The following is a 15,647-nucleotide window of genomic DNA, read 5'->3' as shown; positions in this document are numbered from 1 at the left end:
ATACAGCAATCTTTTCTCCATTGCTCATAAGTGCAAAGAGATCCCTAGCATTTCCAGTGAGGATTAAGTCGAGGGCAAGGATGCTGTTTCTGCGGAATGGGCTGAATGTCCATTTTCAGCAAAATTGACTACTTAGAATGGACTGAGGCTAAATGTTCTCAATTCTTCAGTACTTCTTTCCTATAGCTGACAATACCGGCACATACTTACATGTCAGTGGTCCCTTTACTAGGCATCGTGGCATGAAATAGCGAGACCCCAGGTCCATGGATATGACATGCAGTGTTTAGCGATGACTGGCCGATTCCAGTTTGTGTCTGGAGCAGATGAGAAGGTGCTTCGAGTATTTACTGCACCCAGGAATTTTATGGAAAACTTCAGCAGCATTTCTGGTATATCTCTGGAGGAACTAAATGGTGGAGTAAGTGTGTATTTACTTTCTTTTAAAGTGTGTGAGCTTCCGAGCTCTCTTACCTGAAATCCATTAACCGGAGATCTTCACTATGTGAATTGTTTACAGCCGAACTACAGTTCCTCCTTTGAGCCTTTGAGAAATACAGACTAAAAGACACGAGGCCTGGAACTACTGTAGTTGGCTCGCAGGGGAGCCAAAATTGTGTTGGTACTTTCACCTTACCTATAAAGTTGAAGCATGTAGTTTTAACAGTTTCGGATTGGTATTTTGGAATATATTGGGCATTATGTATTACGAAGCTTGAGTTTTTACGTCATGAAAGGTCAGGCTGAAAGTACACTAAAGAAGGACCATCAAGAAATTTCAAAGCTTATATGAGTAACTCCCCCCACCCACCCAAGGAAAGCAAATACGCAGCTAACTTCTACATAACTTTTTCCTTGATCTCTTTAGCAAATGATTGATCTTCCAGAAGGAGCTACTGTGCCAGCCTTGGGGCTGTCCAATAAGGCTGTCTTTCAAGGTAAGAGTTGTGTGTTGTCTGTGTGATTTGCAAATCATTCTCTAGCTACACCTGTGTGTGTGTATATATACACACATATATACATATATACTCATCTGTGACTAATAAAATGTTTGTGTGTGTTGTTTTTAATAAGATTTATGTTGTTTAGATTGATGAGAGGGGAGGCACTAGGTGGCTGGTCCTTATTTAGCCTTGGTTTGAATTCTGGGAAGTTGCTAAGTCTAGCCTAGCCGTTTGGAGGAATTTGGAAACATTTCCTTTCTGGGATCAGATAGTAGCTGGTGGGAAAGAGTTTTAAGACATTGGAGACTAGTTGCTGCCACTCAGAGGACAAGGTAATATTGAGCTAGATGGACAAATATTCGGATAGGGTGTAAGGTAGCTTCAAAAAACCAGGAATTGGCTGGCTCATGTCTCTAAAGAGATATTATGAATGAAGCTATTTTGTCAACAAAAACGACACTGGAAGAGCAGTCCTAACCTTCGTCCAGGCAGCAGTGGTCCAAGACAGAGTGGCGTAGCCACTGCTGCTTCTGCAAGCCCACCACTCATGCCAGCGGGGGTAGAAGCTGGGGGGTGTATGGGGTGAGTAGACAGAACACTGCACCACTCTATGTTAGCCTGGAGTCAAGTGACTGTAGTTGGGCTGGCTCTGGATCCTAGGCTGGTTAGGCTCCCCTCTGCCTGCTCCTGGAATGCCCTGTTTGGGGGGCTTTCAATGGGCTACCTTTGGCAGAAGTCCTCCTGGTTGTATGTTTGGTAAGAGGAACAGGGAGGTGTGCCAGAGGTGTGACACTGCTGTAATTTTGTGGCAAAGACTGGCGGTGTTGTTTTGGGCTGGGCAGAGGGAGCCCTCTGCTTCATCTTGTACACCCCTCCCCCCGCATGCTAGATAGGGTTTTTAGATTGCAGTCCTTATCCCAGTATATCACTTTCTGTTAGGACATTTGTCAGTTACCCAGTACAGTGGTACCTCAGGTTAAGTACTTAATTCGTTCCGGAGGTCCGTTCTTAACCTGAAACTGTTCTTAACCTGAAGCACCACTTTAGCCAATGGGGCCTCCTGCTGCTGCTGTGCCACTGGAGCACGATTTCTGTTTTCATCCTGAAGCAAAGTTCTTAACCTGAGGTACTATTTCTGGGTTAGCGGAGTCTGTAACCTGAAGCGTATGCAACCTGAGGTACCACTGTACTGTGATAAGCCTATGCATAGTCTGCTGTGTCATACCAGAATTCATGAGCTGTTGTCCCTAAGTCCTTTCAAGAATTCATTTTCTGCAGTTAAATTACTGTCCTATTATTTCAGTGCATAGCCCACCCTGCTGTTGGTGTCAAGATGGCAGGAGATGTACCTGGAAGTCTTGGGTGCTGTATGTTCCCATGTTGTTCAGATCTGGTAACATACGTTTTCCTGAAAAATTAATCGGATGCCACTGGTTAAAGTTTTTGAATGCCACGCTTCATGGCTCCACCCATATTAGATGGCTGGGTAAAATTATTCGATAGAGTGTATATTTTAAGCTTTCCCTTTTTTTGAACAAATCTTCTTGATTAATAAATTTAGTGCAATTGTTATGAAATTGCAAACTTCATTTCCTACAGAAGTCGGTTGAGGGACCTCAAATTGGCAGGGGTATCTAATAAAAGCAAAAACAAAAATTCGATGGAATCTGGAGACTAAATTCTGTAGGTGATGGCCTACTTTGTCAAATGCTGAGTTGCAACTGGGAAAAGTGTAAGGCAGAAAAGTCTGTAGAAAGCTGACCAAGAAGATGAGTTATGGGGTGATCTCAGGAGAACGTCATACCAGCTTCTTTCAGCTTTCTCTAGGTCCAGCCAGGAGTTGTGTCATGAGGCCCAAATAGTTTACCTTGCATTGTAAAATTTGCTAACCTTTCTATCCAAACATAATTGGATTATGGACCAAATATTCTTTTAGATAATTTAAGCTGGAAACAGAATTGTTCTTTTCTGTTCAATATTTTGTTAACCATTCCTTGATTGGCATGTTACTTTTGGACTCTAAAATATGCCTCTTTTACAGCTGAAGATGCTGCAGCCCAGACAACTGAAGAAGAAGAAAAACTCAGTAACGCTTCCAGACAGTATCATGAAAATTACTTTCAGCCATGTAGTCTTACAGGTATGCAACATGTTAAAATTCTGTGTTTGGGAATTTTGTTACGTAAATTAAGGGAGCAGATGAAAGGGAAGGGGGCGGGCAGCATGAGGGAAAAAAACCTCTTGGTTCTAAATCAATTAATATCTTCCAGAACCTCCCACGGAAGATCATCTCTTGCAGAACACGCTATGGCCTGAAACACAAAAGCTGTAAGTTGCTTTGTTTATCAGATGAGAAATAAACGGGAAAAATATGGGGAAAGGTTTTAACTCATTTGTTTAAAGTCAACTTCCCACAAGTTGTCCTCATTTCCTCATTAAACTTGGAGTTGTTTTGGGCTAAATGTGGGTCAAATGAATGAATGGCATTTATTAAAAACCACATTTGCATCCTATTCTTTATTGAGGTAGCTCAGAATAGCATGCAAAATCATCTTTCATTTTATTCCCACAACAGCCTTGAATGGGTGGGGATTGAACCTGGGTCTCTAGCCAGGTTTGAAGATACTTAGTAAGAACGTTTAGCATCTAATGTATATGTCATGTATGTATTTGATTTTATGTCCTATCCCATCCAAAAGGCTTGGGGCAAGTTACAGTATGCGAATTACTCTACCCTATCAATTAGCTGCTTGACAGTCAATTTGAATTAAAAAAAGGCCGGATGATGCTTCTGGAAGACCTACTGGACCAGGCTTTGGCAAGTTTTTGTTGAACTCTTTGCAACCTTTTCAAAACCCCATAAGCAGCTGTTGTTGTCATTTAGTAGTAGTAGTAAAGGTAAGGTAAAGGTACCCCTGACCATTAGGTCCAGTCGTGGCCGACTCTGGGGTTGCGGCGCTCATCTCGCTTTACTGGCCGAGGGAGCCGGCGTACAGCTTCCGGGTCATGTGGCCAGCATGGCTAAGCCGCTTCTGGCGAACCAGAGCAGTGCACGGAAACGCCGTTTACCTTCCCGCCGAAGCGGTACCTATTTATCTACTTGCACTTTGACGTGCTTTCGAACTGGTAGGTTGGCAGGAGCAGGGACCGAGCAATGGGAGCTCACCCTGTCGTGGGGATTCGAATCGCCGACCTTCTGATTGGCTCTGTGGTTTAACCCACAGCGCCACCCACGTCCCTAGTAGTAGTAGTAGTGATTTTTTTTATTTTTATGCCTCTGTTATTAATATAATCTGGGCAATGGGAATGGAGACTGAGAGAGAGTGGCTTTCCGAAGGGTGTAGGTTCCTAACTAATAAGAGTTAGTGGCTGAGATAAGATTTGAACCTGTGACCTTCTGGCTTACTAATGGCATTTTTAGCTGCTATACTATATCACTTGGTAAACATGGAGCAGTTGCTTTATTGATCCGGAGTATAGTTCCCTCCTGAAACTGAGAAACAAACAATAGACGAATGAGTGGCTGCTCTCCTGAAGCAAGTGCTTTTAGGAGCTAGAGGCTAACCCAGAGGCAGCTCTGTGTTCAGTGAAGGAGTTGCTGAGTTGCATCAAATATGTGTGCAATTGAGCAGAGGTCAGGAGATAGATTTTTGCCTTTAGATTCAGCGAGATCTGCTGTCCTGGAACAATTCCCAGGGAGCCTGTTTTCCCCTCTGTTTTTCTTTGCTCGCTGCAGTTGCCTTAAAGGCGCTTTAAATTGTGGCAGCTCTCTTTGCAAAGTGTGCCAGATTTTCACAGTCTCTCATTCTTGGCAGGCTGGAGGTGGCAGAGGCACCATGATTCCAAGCAATTTGGCTTTCTGCTGAATCTGAGCAGGGAAGCCTGGAAATATCCTCAGGGCCGGGGGGAAATCCTTGCATGGTTTGCCAAGACCATTTGCCAGAGCCCTGTCCACAAGCCTGCACAACTTGTGGCCCACCAAGCAGAATGCAGCCCGTAGGCCATGTATTGCCAGCTGCCAGATGCAGTTTTTATAGCCACAAGCAAACAGCAAAAACAAAGCAATTTGAAATCTGCAGTATGACCAGCTTTACATGGATGGGTTTTAGAGTTTCATAAAACTCTCCCTCTGGCTCAGTGTTAAGGGCAGGGGCAGGGGGAAGAAGCTTGTTGCATGTTTTGGGTGGAGGGAAGGCAGTAGCTCAGTCTGCTTCTTAGAGCGGTGTGACGAGGTGTCAGTCATTCAGTCAACCATATGGCCTTCAGTGGAAGATGTCAGGCCAAGCCAAAAACCTGGTTATGTTGGAGGATATTCTCTAGACAGGATGGCATTCTCCCTCTGGACATGAAGCGCAGGGTCTTGAAAGCTCTTCTGGGGAGGAGAATTCATCCCACCCTCCAAATCTTCCCTGCCTTATGACGGGTTAAAGGTAAAGGGACCCCTGACTGTTAAGTCCAGTCGCAGACGACTCTGGGGTTGCAGCGCTCATCTCACTTTACTGGCCGAGGGAGCCGACGTTTGTCCGCAGACAGTTTTTCCGGGTCATGTGGCCAGCATCTGGCGAAACCAGAGCAGCGCACGGAAACGCCGCTTACCTTCCCACTGGAGCAGTACCTATTTATCTACTTGCACTTTGACGTGCTTTCGAACTGCTAGGTTGGCAGGAGCAGGGACCGAGCAACGGGAGCTCACCCCATCGCGGGGATTCAAACTGCTGACCTTCTGATCGGCAAGTCCTAGGCTCTGTGGTTTAGACCACAGCGCCAACCCATGATGGGTTAGGTCGAGTCTTTTGTTGCTTAAGGGAAAAGGCTTCCAGTGTGGCGCTTTTAACTGCTCTACAGTTAAAAAGAGAAAAGAGAAATAAAAACAATTCCTCTTGTGTCATCCACTCTCTTGTCCACCCTGTTTAACTCCCCACCATTGTCTGGGACTGTTGGCTCGGATTTGGAGGGCCCTCATTCACTCTTGTTTCTCCCTGGGGTGGGCAGATAGGCATGGGGAACTACATTTTGACAGTTCCTCTATTTTATGAACTCAGTGTTCACTACTTCTTTTCTGTTTGTAATGAGAGATAGATTTATTTTTGGTTGTGATGTGTAGATGGGATGTGTTGCTCTGCTCAAGATCCTGAGGACGTCATCCTATCTAGAGACTGTCCTCGCAACACAATCAGTAAATAGAAATTCACAGTAAGAACCAATTTCCTTTCTCTCTCTAAGCCTAACTAGGGTGGTTGTTACTGCACCTCACCCTTGCCTTCAAATTCCTTTGTTGAAGGTCAGTATAATAGGTAACCAATAACCAAGTAACCGAAAACACTTAGTAAATAAATAACTTTTAAAGGCACATAAGTGCTGTCATTGTATTTGGAGGAAAGGGAGCAGCAGGATTTATTTTTTTTAAGGGAAGTTCTTTTAAATCTGTAGTAATCTTAGTAGGTTTTCGAAGTGAACTCTCATAAACTCAGGAGAGAGACTCTTTGCTAGCTGGCTAAAGGTGCTCTGAGAGGACAATTGTTACATTCGGCTGCAAGCTCATTATTGAGAGAATGGCAAGAGGAACAGCAGCGTACATTGAATAAGCTTGGTGGATCCCCAGTGAAGTTGCTTGCTCATCATAGGTTTTTCTTAAAGGAAAGAGAATTATTTCTCTAACCAAGGCTGTACTTTAGCAAAGAGCACACCAAACAGATGTTTTGCTGGATCCAGATGCAGATACCATCCGTGTGTGTGTGTATCTAGTCCGTTTATAAGTCTGCCCCATTTAAGAGCAGTGATCCCAGTGTGAGTTACACTTAAAAACAACCATAAAATCAATTAAATACAATATAAGAAATATCTGGAGTCTTATTTCATCTAATGTTTGATTCATGTAACTTTGCATCTGATTAGAGATATGAAACCTCTTCAGAAAAATGTCTCACGATCCATTTTTCTGATATGTAAATAGAAAAATGTTATTATAATAATTATGAGTGTGGAGGCAGCCTGATCTACAGAATAATGCATTGAACTTTAGACCCAAATTTTCAAATTCTGGCTTGTTTCTGGACTTGCTGCTTTGCCTTGGACAATTCTTATATACCTCATCATCAAACTTGACTTGTGTTTGTGGAGGGACGTGTGTGTGTGTGCGCTTCTCCTCTCCATCACACAAATAACATAATTTGTTGTTGTTGTTTAGTCGTGTCCGACTCTTCGTGACCCCCTGGACCAGAGCACGCCAGGCACTTCTGTCTTCCACTGCCTCCTGCAGTTTAGTCAAACTCATGCTGGTAGCTTTGAGAACACTGTCCAACCATCTCGTCCTCTGTCGTCCCCTTCTCCTTGTGCCCTTAATCTTTCCCAACATCAGGGTCTTTTCCAGGGAGTCTTCTCTTCTCATGAGGTGGCCAAAGTACTAGAGCCTCAGCTTCAGGATCTGTCCTTCCAGTGAGCACTCAGGGCTGATTTCCTTAAGAATGGATGCGTTTGATCTTCTTGCAGTCCATGGGACTCTCAAGAGTCTCCTCCAGCACCTTAATTCAAAAGCATCAATTCTTCGGCGATCAGCCTTCTTTATGATCCAGCTCTCACTTCCATACATCACTACTGGGAAAACCATGGCTTTCACTATATGGACCTTTGTTGGCAAGGTGATGTAACATAATTTATATATAATTTAAATAAGTTACATTAATTTAGAAAAAATATGTAACAAAAAAATGGTAGGGAACATCTGGCCCATGAGGCTGTTCCCTGCAAACTTTCATACCTGACCGCATATGGGATGGCAGGTGTAGCTCAGGTACGGCTGTAGCTATTAAGTGAGCTCCCAATTATTCTTGTTGTTGTTTTGGCAAGTGGAGTTCCCTGTAAGAAAAGAAAATGCTCTGTTTGCAGGAAATGGCTTGTATCCAAATGTTCCCGACAAATGAACTTCAGAGGGGACTCCCTGGAACCACTCATTAACTGATAGGTGCTGGAAGTGCCTTCAAGGTCACTGTAACTTCCGATTAGCTGATTGGAGGTTACAGCAAGCCCCTTTGGGAATCACCTGTTGCTGTTTTTGTTATTATTGAATTTATATACCACCCTATAGGGATGTGGGTGGCGCTGTGGGTTAAAGCCTCAGCACCTAGGACTTGCTGATCACATGGTCGGCGGTTCGAATCCCCGTGGCGGGGTGCGCTCCCGTCGCTCGGTCCCAGCGCCTGCCAACCTAGCAGTTCGAAAGCACCCCCGGGTGCAAGTAGATAAATAGGGACCGCTTACCAGCGGGAAGGTAAACGGCATTCTGTGTGCTGCGCTGGCTCGCCAGATGCAGCTTGTCACGCTGGCCACGTGACCTGGAAGTGTCTCCGGACAGCGCTGGCTCCCGGCCTCTAGAGTGAGATGAGCGCACAACCCTAGAGTCTGGCAAGACTGGCCCGTACGGGCAGGGGTACCTTTACCTTTACCTTACCACCCTATACCCAAGGGTCTCAGGGCGGTTCACAGAATAAAATCAATATATAAAACCACAAAATACCTAATAAAAATAAAAACAACCCAACCCCCCCATCAATTTTTTTAAAAGGGCATAGGATGTAAATTGGATCAACCAAAGGCCTGGTTAAAAAGGAACATTTTTGCCTGGCACCTAAAGGTGTATATTGAAGGCACCAAGTGAACGTCCCTGGGGAGAGTATTCCACAGATAGGGAGCCACTGCAGAGAAGGCCCCGTTCTTGTGTTGCCACTCTCCGAACCTCTCAAGGAGGGCCACACGAAGGAGGGCCTCAGAAGATGATCTCAGGGTCTGGGTAGGTTCATATGGAAAGAAGCGGTCCTTGAGGTATTGTGGCCCTTTTATGAAGTTGGGTGGATGTCATGTAGCGGTCCCTCCCACCTGTCAAAGTTGGCCCATGGCATGGGGAAATGAAAGGATCGGGCCTACCAAGCTGGAACTGGTTCTCCACATCTGATGTGAAGTTAAAATGCTAGTCTGTGCTAACCATGATTAAGAATTCATACCATAGTACAACAACAAACTGTGATCCAAGATCTGCTTGCCTACTTTTGTTTCCCATCTGCTCTTTTTATAAGTTCAGAACTATCGCCATGGTATAGCAGATCTTTGAGGTGGATCAGTGGCCCAAACTGTGGCTTGTGAGGTCCTATGAAACAGCAAGTAGCTGTTTCCAAATGTTACGTTTTACAAACCAGCTTCAAACTGTGGTTTATTGGCCCTAAACAAACCACAGGTTGGGTACAGACATTAAAACAAGTTTTGATTTAGCTAAACAATGCATGGCTTTGCGTTATATCAGAACCCAGTCTAGGTTCAAATATGCAAAGGCATGCAAAAATGATCACTGGCCCAATAAAGAGTATGATTTAGGCTGTGGCATTTCCTATTAATAAGATGAAGTTCCTCAAACCTGCTAGGGAACACTTTTTCCAAGACTGAGTTCTACAGCATCTTTTTTTTTTTTTTTTGTAGAAAGCAATGTATTTTGACAGGAGATAAAGAAAATATTGTCGGTTCCCAATTGTATTTGTGCAGTATTAATCTTGAAAGAAGCAATGTGAAATAATAGAAAATGTAGGTTTAATGTTGCCATAGCAGCAAGAAAAACAGGAACCAGCTTGCTAAAAATAGACCATTTGGCAATTGCATTTCTGTGCAAAATACTGTCACCTCGGCTGTAGATTTCAGGATAAATTTTTAACTTTGATAAATATTTAAGGAGATAATTGTGCATAGGAGTCTACTGAAGTGTTCCATCGCAAAGATTACATTTTATAGTTCAATAATAGTACGGTTGAACTTTAAAATAATTACAGGAATAATCAGGCAACATACTAAAACTTGCAGTGTCTAGCTTCATGCAAAATGTGTTTGCTTTTTTACCTCACATTTATTGGGCTGGTCTTCCTGCAGGGTGAATAAAGGTGATAACTCAAGGCATTGCAGACCATTCTGCTGTGGGGTCTTCATAGACCCCATGTGGTTGCTGAGGCCTCTTCAAGTGACCTGCCACTAATAGCCGATTTATAAGAAATGATTAGGGAATAATAATAATTATTTATTTATACCCTGCCCATCTGGCTGGATTTCCCCAGCCACTCTGGGCGGCTTCCAACCAAATATTAAAAACACAAAGCAGCATTAAACATTAAAAACTTCCCTAAACAGGTCTGCCTTCAGGTGTCTTTTAAAAATGAAATAGTTGCTTATTGCCATGACATCTGCGTTCCACAGGGCAGGCGCCACTACAGAGAAGGCCCTCTACTGTTCTATGATGCTAAGTCAAGTCTGCCAGTTCTCCGCTTGGTTCCTACCTGCCCCTTGCCCCTCCGTCTTCCCCAGCCCACCATTTTTGACCCATATGGCTTCTTAGTTGAACATCACATTTGTGCTCCTTCCAAGGCCAAATAAGAGATCAATTGGCAGCAGCATCTCCTGCATAGGAGCTCCAGGAACCTGCTTTCTGCCAAGTCAGGTTGTTGGTCAGTGTTGGTGCTGACCTTTAAAGCCCTAAACGGCCTCGGTCCAGTATACCTGAAGGAGCTTCTCCACCTCCATTGTTCTGCCCAGACACTGAGGTCCAGCGCCGAGGGCCTTCTGGCGGTTCCCTCGCTGTGAGAATCCAAGTTACAGGGAACCAGGCAGAGGGCCTTCTCGGTAGTGGCACCCACCCTGTGGAACGCCCTGCCACCAGATGTCAAAGAGAAAAATAACTACCAAACTTTTAGAAGACATCTAAAGGCAGCCCTGTTTAGGGAAGCTTTTAATGTTGAATAGGTTATTGTATTTTGGTGTTTTGTTGGAAGCCGCCCAGAGTGGCTGGGGGGACCCCGCCAGATGGGCGGGGTATAAATAATAAATTATTATTATTATTGGTCCATCGAATTCAGTATTGTCTACACTGCCTGGCAGCAGCTCTCCAGGGTGTCAGGAAGGGAGTCTGTCACAGGAGATGTTGCTGCCGATTGAACTCACGGTTGTCGGCATGCAAAGCACTCCACCCTTTCTTCCTAATCATCCGGACATCCTTACATGTAGAAAAGGAAGACGACCCTCTCGCAAGGGCTTTTCCTTCCAGCTGGATGATGAAGGCACAACTTGGCTGTGCAACCGCACAGGAAGGAGAGAGGAAGAACGGAGAGGCTGCAAGGTGTGTGTGTGCCCAGAATATGTTTTGGGACACTCTGAATCAAAAACCCACACCTTTAGGAGGGCCTTTGCTTTGAGATTGCATTGAATCTTATCTAGCTCAATTTTTGGTTTGGGTGCAAGACAGCAGAGCTTTGATACCTCCATACCAGTAATAGCCAAGTTCTACGGAAATGAATAGGAACTGGGGTGTGTGTCGTCTTCTTTTCTTTGGCGATCACTCGTAGCCGAGTAAGATTGTCTTCCATAAACACGGTTTTAACAATGAGTCCGTAAGTGACTCTGGAGGCCAATTCTGGATCCACACGTCCTTCCACAGTGGGGACATTGGCTTCTGGGCGGGAGTTGATCATGGTGTGGATTTGCCAAGCATGCCTCCCTCTTAGCACATTTCTCCCTTGCGTCCTGAGTTTGAGTGTCTTCAAAGCCCATGAGACCTTTGGTAAAGGCTGTTCTCCAACTGGAGCGCTCACAGGCCAGTGGGGTGTGCGTACACTACAATGAACTGTGGCCCACCTGACATTTTTTGCTATCTTTGCCTTTTTACTACTTTGGGGTCTTTGTCATTTTAGGTATGGACACGGCTATGAAGTTTTTTGTGTTGCCTGCAATAATGCGAAAACTGTGATTGCCTCGGCATGTAAGGTAAGAAAAAGGTAAAAGCGGCTCTGAAATTTCGATCACCGTGATCTGGGTGGCCTGAGTAACGTGAAAGAATCCCGCTGGATCAGACCAGAGGCCCACCAGCTAGAGAGTCTCACAAACCTGTGGCAGCAACTGGTGCTGACAGGAAAACTGCTTTGGGAGAGTGACCTTATTGCGTGGAACTGTTCCTCTTTTTTTAAAAAATGAAGACATGTATCTTAAATACATTAGATGCATATTATTAAAATTAATGTGCGGAGAGACTCCACAGATGCAAATGAGTGGATGATTCCTCATATAGGCTGTTTGTTGTACATGGGGCATGTTGATTAATCAGCAAAATCAAAATAAGTTTTTCGAAGGACGGGGCAAACCTGGCCATTTTATTGTAGAATGGTGTCCTGGGCCGACATATGCAGAACATGAGCTTCTGGAAGCCAAGGACTGTAAGAAATACAATCAGTTCTTGCATTGTAATAGTAGCGGAGTCAGCCACTTGTGGTGGTGGTCATTTTTTGAGAGGAAGAGTCCTTAAGGGAAGCTTTTCTGAAACACCTGCTTTGTTATGAGGCATTGCCCTAATCAACCAAATAAGTGTTTCTGGCATTTCCATAATACAAGCAAAAAGAGAGAAAGATTCCTGCTGAAGGACAGTTTGCAAAGTAAATATTTATTCATCCAAAAAAGATGGGTTCAGACTCACTATTTCCCCCAGCGCTTTTTGCTACTACATCATGCTGGCTTTATTTAGGAATCTTTTTGGCCCCCCCTTCATCGGCAGGCAGTCCCAGGGTGCGACATGATAAGTCCATTTAAAAACATTAAAGCAATTTAAACGGTAATACAAAAGAAGAGTGGATAAATAATACCAACTGGAGCAACAATAAAACCACTGCAGTAATGACATCAAGCATCTTAAACACAATCTTACCCAGCAAATGTCTCTGTAAATTGTTTATCTGCCCTTATGGTTGTTGTTTTTCAAAGCTGTTTTTGTTCATTCTCAGTATTTATTCTCTCTCCTCCACCACTCCCCCCCCCCCCCGTTTCGCAGGCTTCTAAAAAAGAACATGCAGCCATTATTTTGTGGAGCACCACAACGTGGAAGCAGATACAGAGCTTACCTTTCCACAACCTGACAGTGACACAGATTTCCTTCTCCCCCAACGATAAATTCTTGTTAGCAGTTTCAAGAGACAGGCAGTGGTCACTTTGGAAGTGTAATGACATCAGTTCAATGCAACCAGGTAAGCTAGCTAACAGTTGGTTCACTGGTTGAAAACTAACGTTGCTGCTTTTTAAGGTGTGTTACGAATGAACACACAGATATCCATTTTGCGACTCTATTTTGGTTTCTTCTGAAACTTCATCTCCTTTTGCAAACTTATTCTTCATATTTACAAATCTGGCCTTCATCTTACAGTTTCCAGGGGAGAAAACGTTTGGGCAGCAGAAACTTTCAGGCTGCTGATTCATGGCAATCCATTAACCAAATGAGGGTGGTGGAAGCTGTCTTGTTTGCTTCTTCCTGTTGGCCTTGGGTGTTTCTTGTGGAAAAGGAACTTTTGGGCAAACGTACAGTCTGTCTGTTTATGCCCTACTCTGATGAAATGGCAAAATAGTTTCCCTGCTCCTGACCATTATGGACTGAGCAGTGCTCAGGAAGCTGAGCAGTTGTAAAAGCTATAGCAACCTGTCTTCTTTTTTTAGTAGCAACTCTCTTGATAAAATGTTGTCCGACATTTCTCCTGTAAATACATGGTCCAGTAACATTTAACTACTGAATGGTATCTTTGTATCCTATATGTAAAGGGATGGCATTCCAGGAGAGTTAACACTGGATGTTAAAGAAAGCTTGTAAATGTGCTGGAAGAAGTGGATGTTATGTATTCTGTTCTATTGAACCATCTAAATATGAGTACAGTGGTGCCCCGCAAGACGAATGCCTCGCAAGACGGAAAACCCGCAAGACGAAAAGGTTTTCCGTCTGCAGAGGCGCTTCGCAAGACGAATTTCCCTATGGGCTTGCTTCGCAAGACGAAAATTGACGAAAAATTTTGAGTTTGTTTTTTGCTCCAAAACCCCTTATTCTGAATCGCTAAGCTGCTAAAAGCATTTTAGCAGCAAAACCGCTAATCCCCCAAGCCTTAAAAAGCCGTTTTTAGCCCTTAAAGTGCCAATAGCGCTAATAGCGCTAATCCGTCAATGGGCTTGCTTCGCAAGATGAAAAAACCGCAAGACGAAAAGACTCCCGGAACGGATTCTTTTCGTCTTGCGAGGCACCACTGTATTGCTGTTCCTGACAGTCTTGTGGGATTTGGAAACGATTGCCAGTTCTTTAACTGGTTTGTAGATTGTGTGTGTTTGGTGAAGTCAAATCTTCCCTAAAGAAGGCTATTTTAATGCAGTGGATCAGTTTTTCAGCTGGTCGATGTCGGTAGACACCCCCCACCCCCAAACTCGCTAGCAGTGATGCCACTGTAGTTGCCCAAGCAGCTTGGCTCGGGAAGGTCTCGTCTGCTTGACTGAGCAATCTTAGTAGATGATCTGAGTTGCCCCAGAAGCTTCTGCAGTTATGCAGAGGGCTGCCTTGAGTGTTCAGAACACCAGGAAGTAGGAATGGGGGGGGGGTGTCTGGATGCAGTTTGTGAGCCATCAGTTGGCCATCTGTACTCTAGATTACTGTTCCCTCCTTTTAAACTTTTACCCCACCATTTTCTGGGGCAATGTCTACCTGCAGGAATAAATCACAACGTTCTTCTGTTTCATATTTGTCATTCCAGACCCAGCTTTCAGCCTTTTTGCTTACACAAATCAAAGCACGGCTGTGCACACTCGCATCATTTGGTCCTGCGACTGGACCCCTGATAGCAAGTATTTCATTACTGGAAGCAGAGACAAAAAGGTAAGTACGTAATCAGTTGCTCCTTACCCAGCTTCACAGAGTTAATTCTCACAAATCAATATTTATTTATTAAAAGCATTTATACCCCACCCTCTTCCTTAAAAAGGGTGTCCAAGGCAGTGTTCCATCTGTATAATCATTTTAAAAGTACAAAAATGTTTAAAGAAAACCAATACTTCACTCCTGTTTGGGGCAAGAACCAAAGGAGCATGATCTTGTATGTTTATGCAGAATGTGTCATTAAAATTAATATGCCTTTAAAAATCCATCCCTCAGTAAATTTGTTTGGCACTGAACTTGACTACCTATTTTTTATATATAGGCATAATCTTTTACTGAAAGACCTAATTCAATGCAGATGGAAGATGTTGAGTGTATTAGAAAGCAGAAGAGGAATTTTGCACAAAATATTATTTACCCAGCTGCTGTTAATTCTAACATGCTCATTGTTAGTGAGTATAGGACTGAAGTGAGATCTTGCATATTAGCTTAGAAAGGTAATAGTTTCATGCAGTAGGAAGTCTCTTATAGCCATATTCTGCGTACTATGATGGGGCAAGAACCTGCTTAAGGCATTTCTTTTGAAAAAGATGAAGCCTCGATTCTGGCAGTGTGTATGTCATTCAATCAACCAATCAATAAAATGTTGTACACCTAGGCAGTCCAAATTATGTGCTAAGCAATTAGCACATCTGTGGATTCTGCAAATTGAAAAATTAGCCTAAATTACCTTATTTCAAATAATTTATTATGAGAACAGGCGCGGTAGTGGTTAGAGTGTTGGACTGAGCCTAGGAAGAAATCTGTACTGAATCTCACTTGTTCACCTTGTGCCAGTCATTCTCTCTTGACCTAACCCATGTCACAGGGTTGTTGTGGGAATAAAATGGGGGGGGGGGAGAGAAAAAGAGATGAAATTCTCTGGAAGCTGAATTCTGTGCTCCATAGCACATATTGTGGGTTTTCTATGCTCCTACAGAAGTGTAGCCATGCATAGAATCTTGAACAGA

At 43.8% G+C, this 15,647-nt stretch overlaps 1 protein-coding gene across 3 annotated transcripts in view; it reads left to right on the top strand.

Annotated features, from left to right (window-relative positions):
* ELP2 (elongator acetyltransferase complex subunit 2) overlaps window positions 1-15,647 on the top strand; it is a 53,362-nt gene that overhangs the window by 21,937 nt on the left and 15,778 nt on the right. For all 3 annotated transcript variants that reach the window (XR_014513360.1, XR_014513361.1, XM_083449358.1), the window contains exons 13-19: window positions 233-421; window positions 869-938; window positions 2,986-3,084; window positions 3,215-3,272; window positions 11,660-11,732; window positions 12,787-12,979; window positions 14,516-14,637. Coding sequence is in view for 1 of the 3 variants with exons in the window: in XM_083449358.1 (XP_083305484.1) it covers window positions 233-421; window positions 869-938; window positions 2,986-3,084; window positions 3,215-3,272; window positions 11,660-11,732; window positions 12,787-12,979; window positions 14,516-14,637 (804 nt within the window). In the remaining 2 variants the exon portion in view is untranslated. The remainder of the gene's footprint in view (window positions 1-232; window positions 422-868; window positions 939-2,985; window positions 3,085-3,214; window positions 3,273-11,659; window positions 11,733-12,786; window positions 12,980-14,515; window positions 14,638-15,647) is intronic.

Source organism: Podarcis tiliguerta, assembly GCF_965153285.1.
Source record: "Podarcis tiliguerta genome assembly, chromosome: 7".
NCBI lineage: Eukaryota > Metazoa > Chordata > Lepidosauria > Squamata > Lacertidae > Podarcis > Podarcis tiliguerta.
This window is presented reverse-complemented; position numbering and strand designations above follow the sequence as displayed.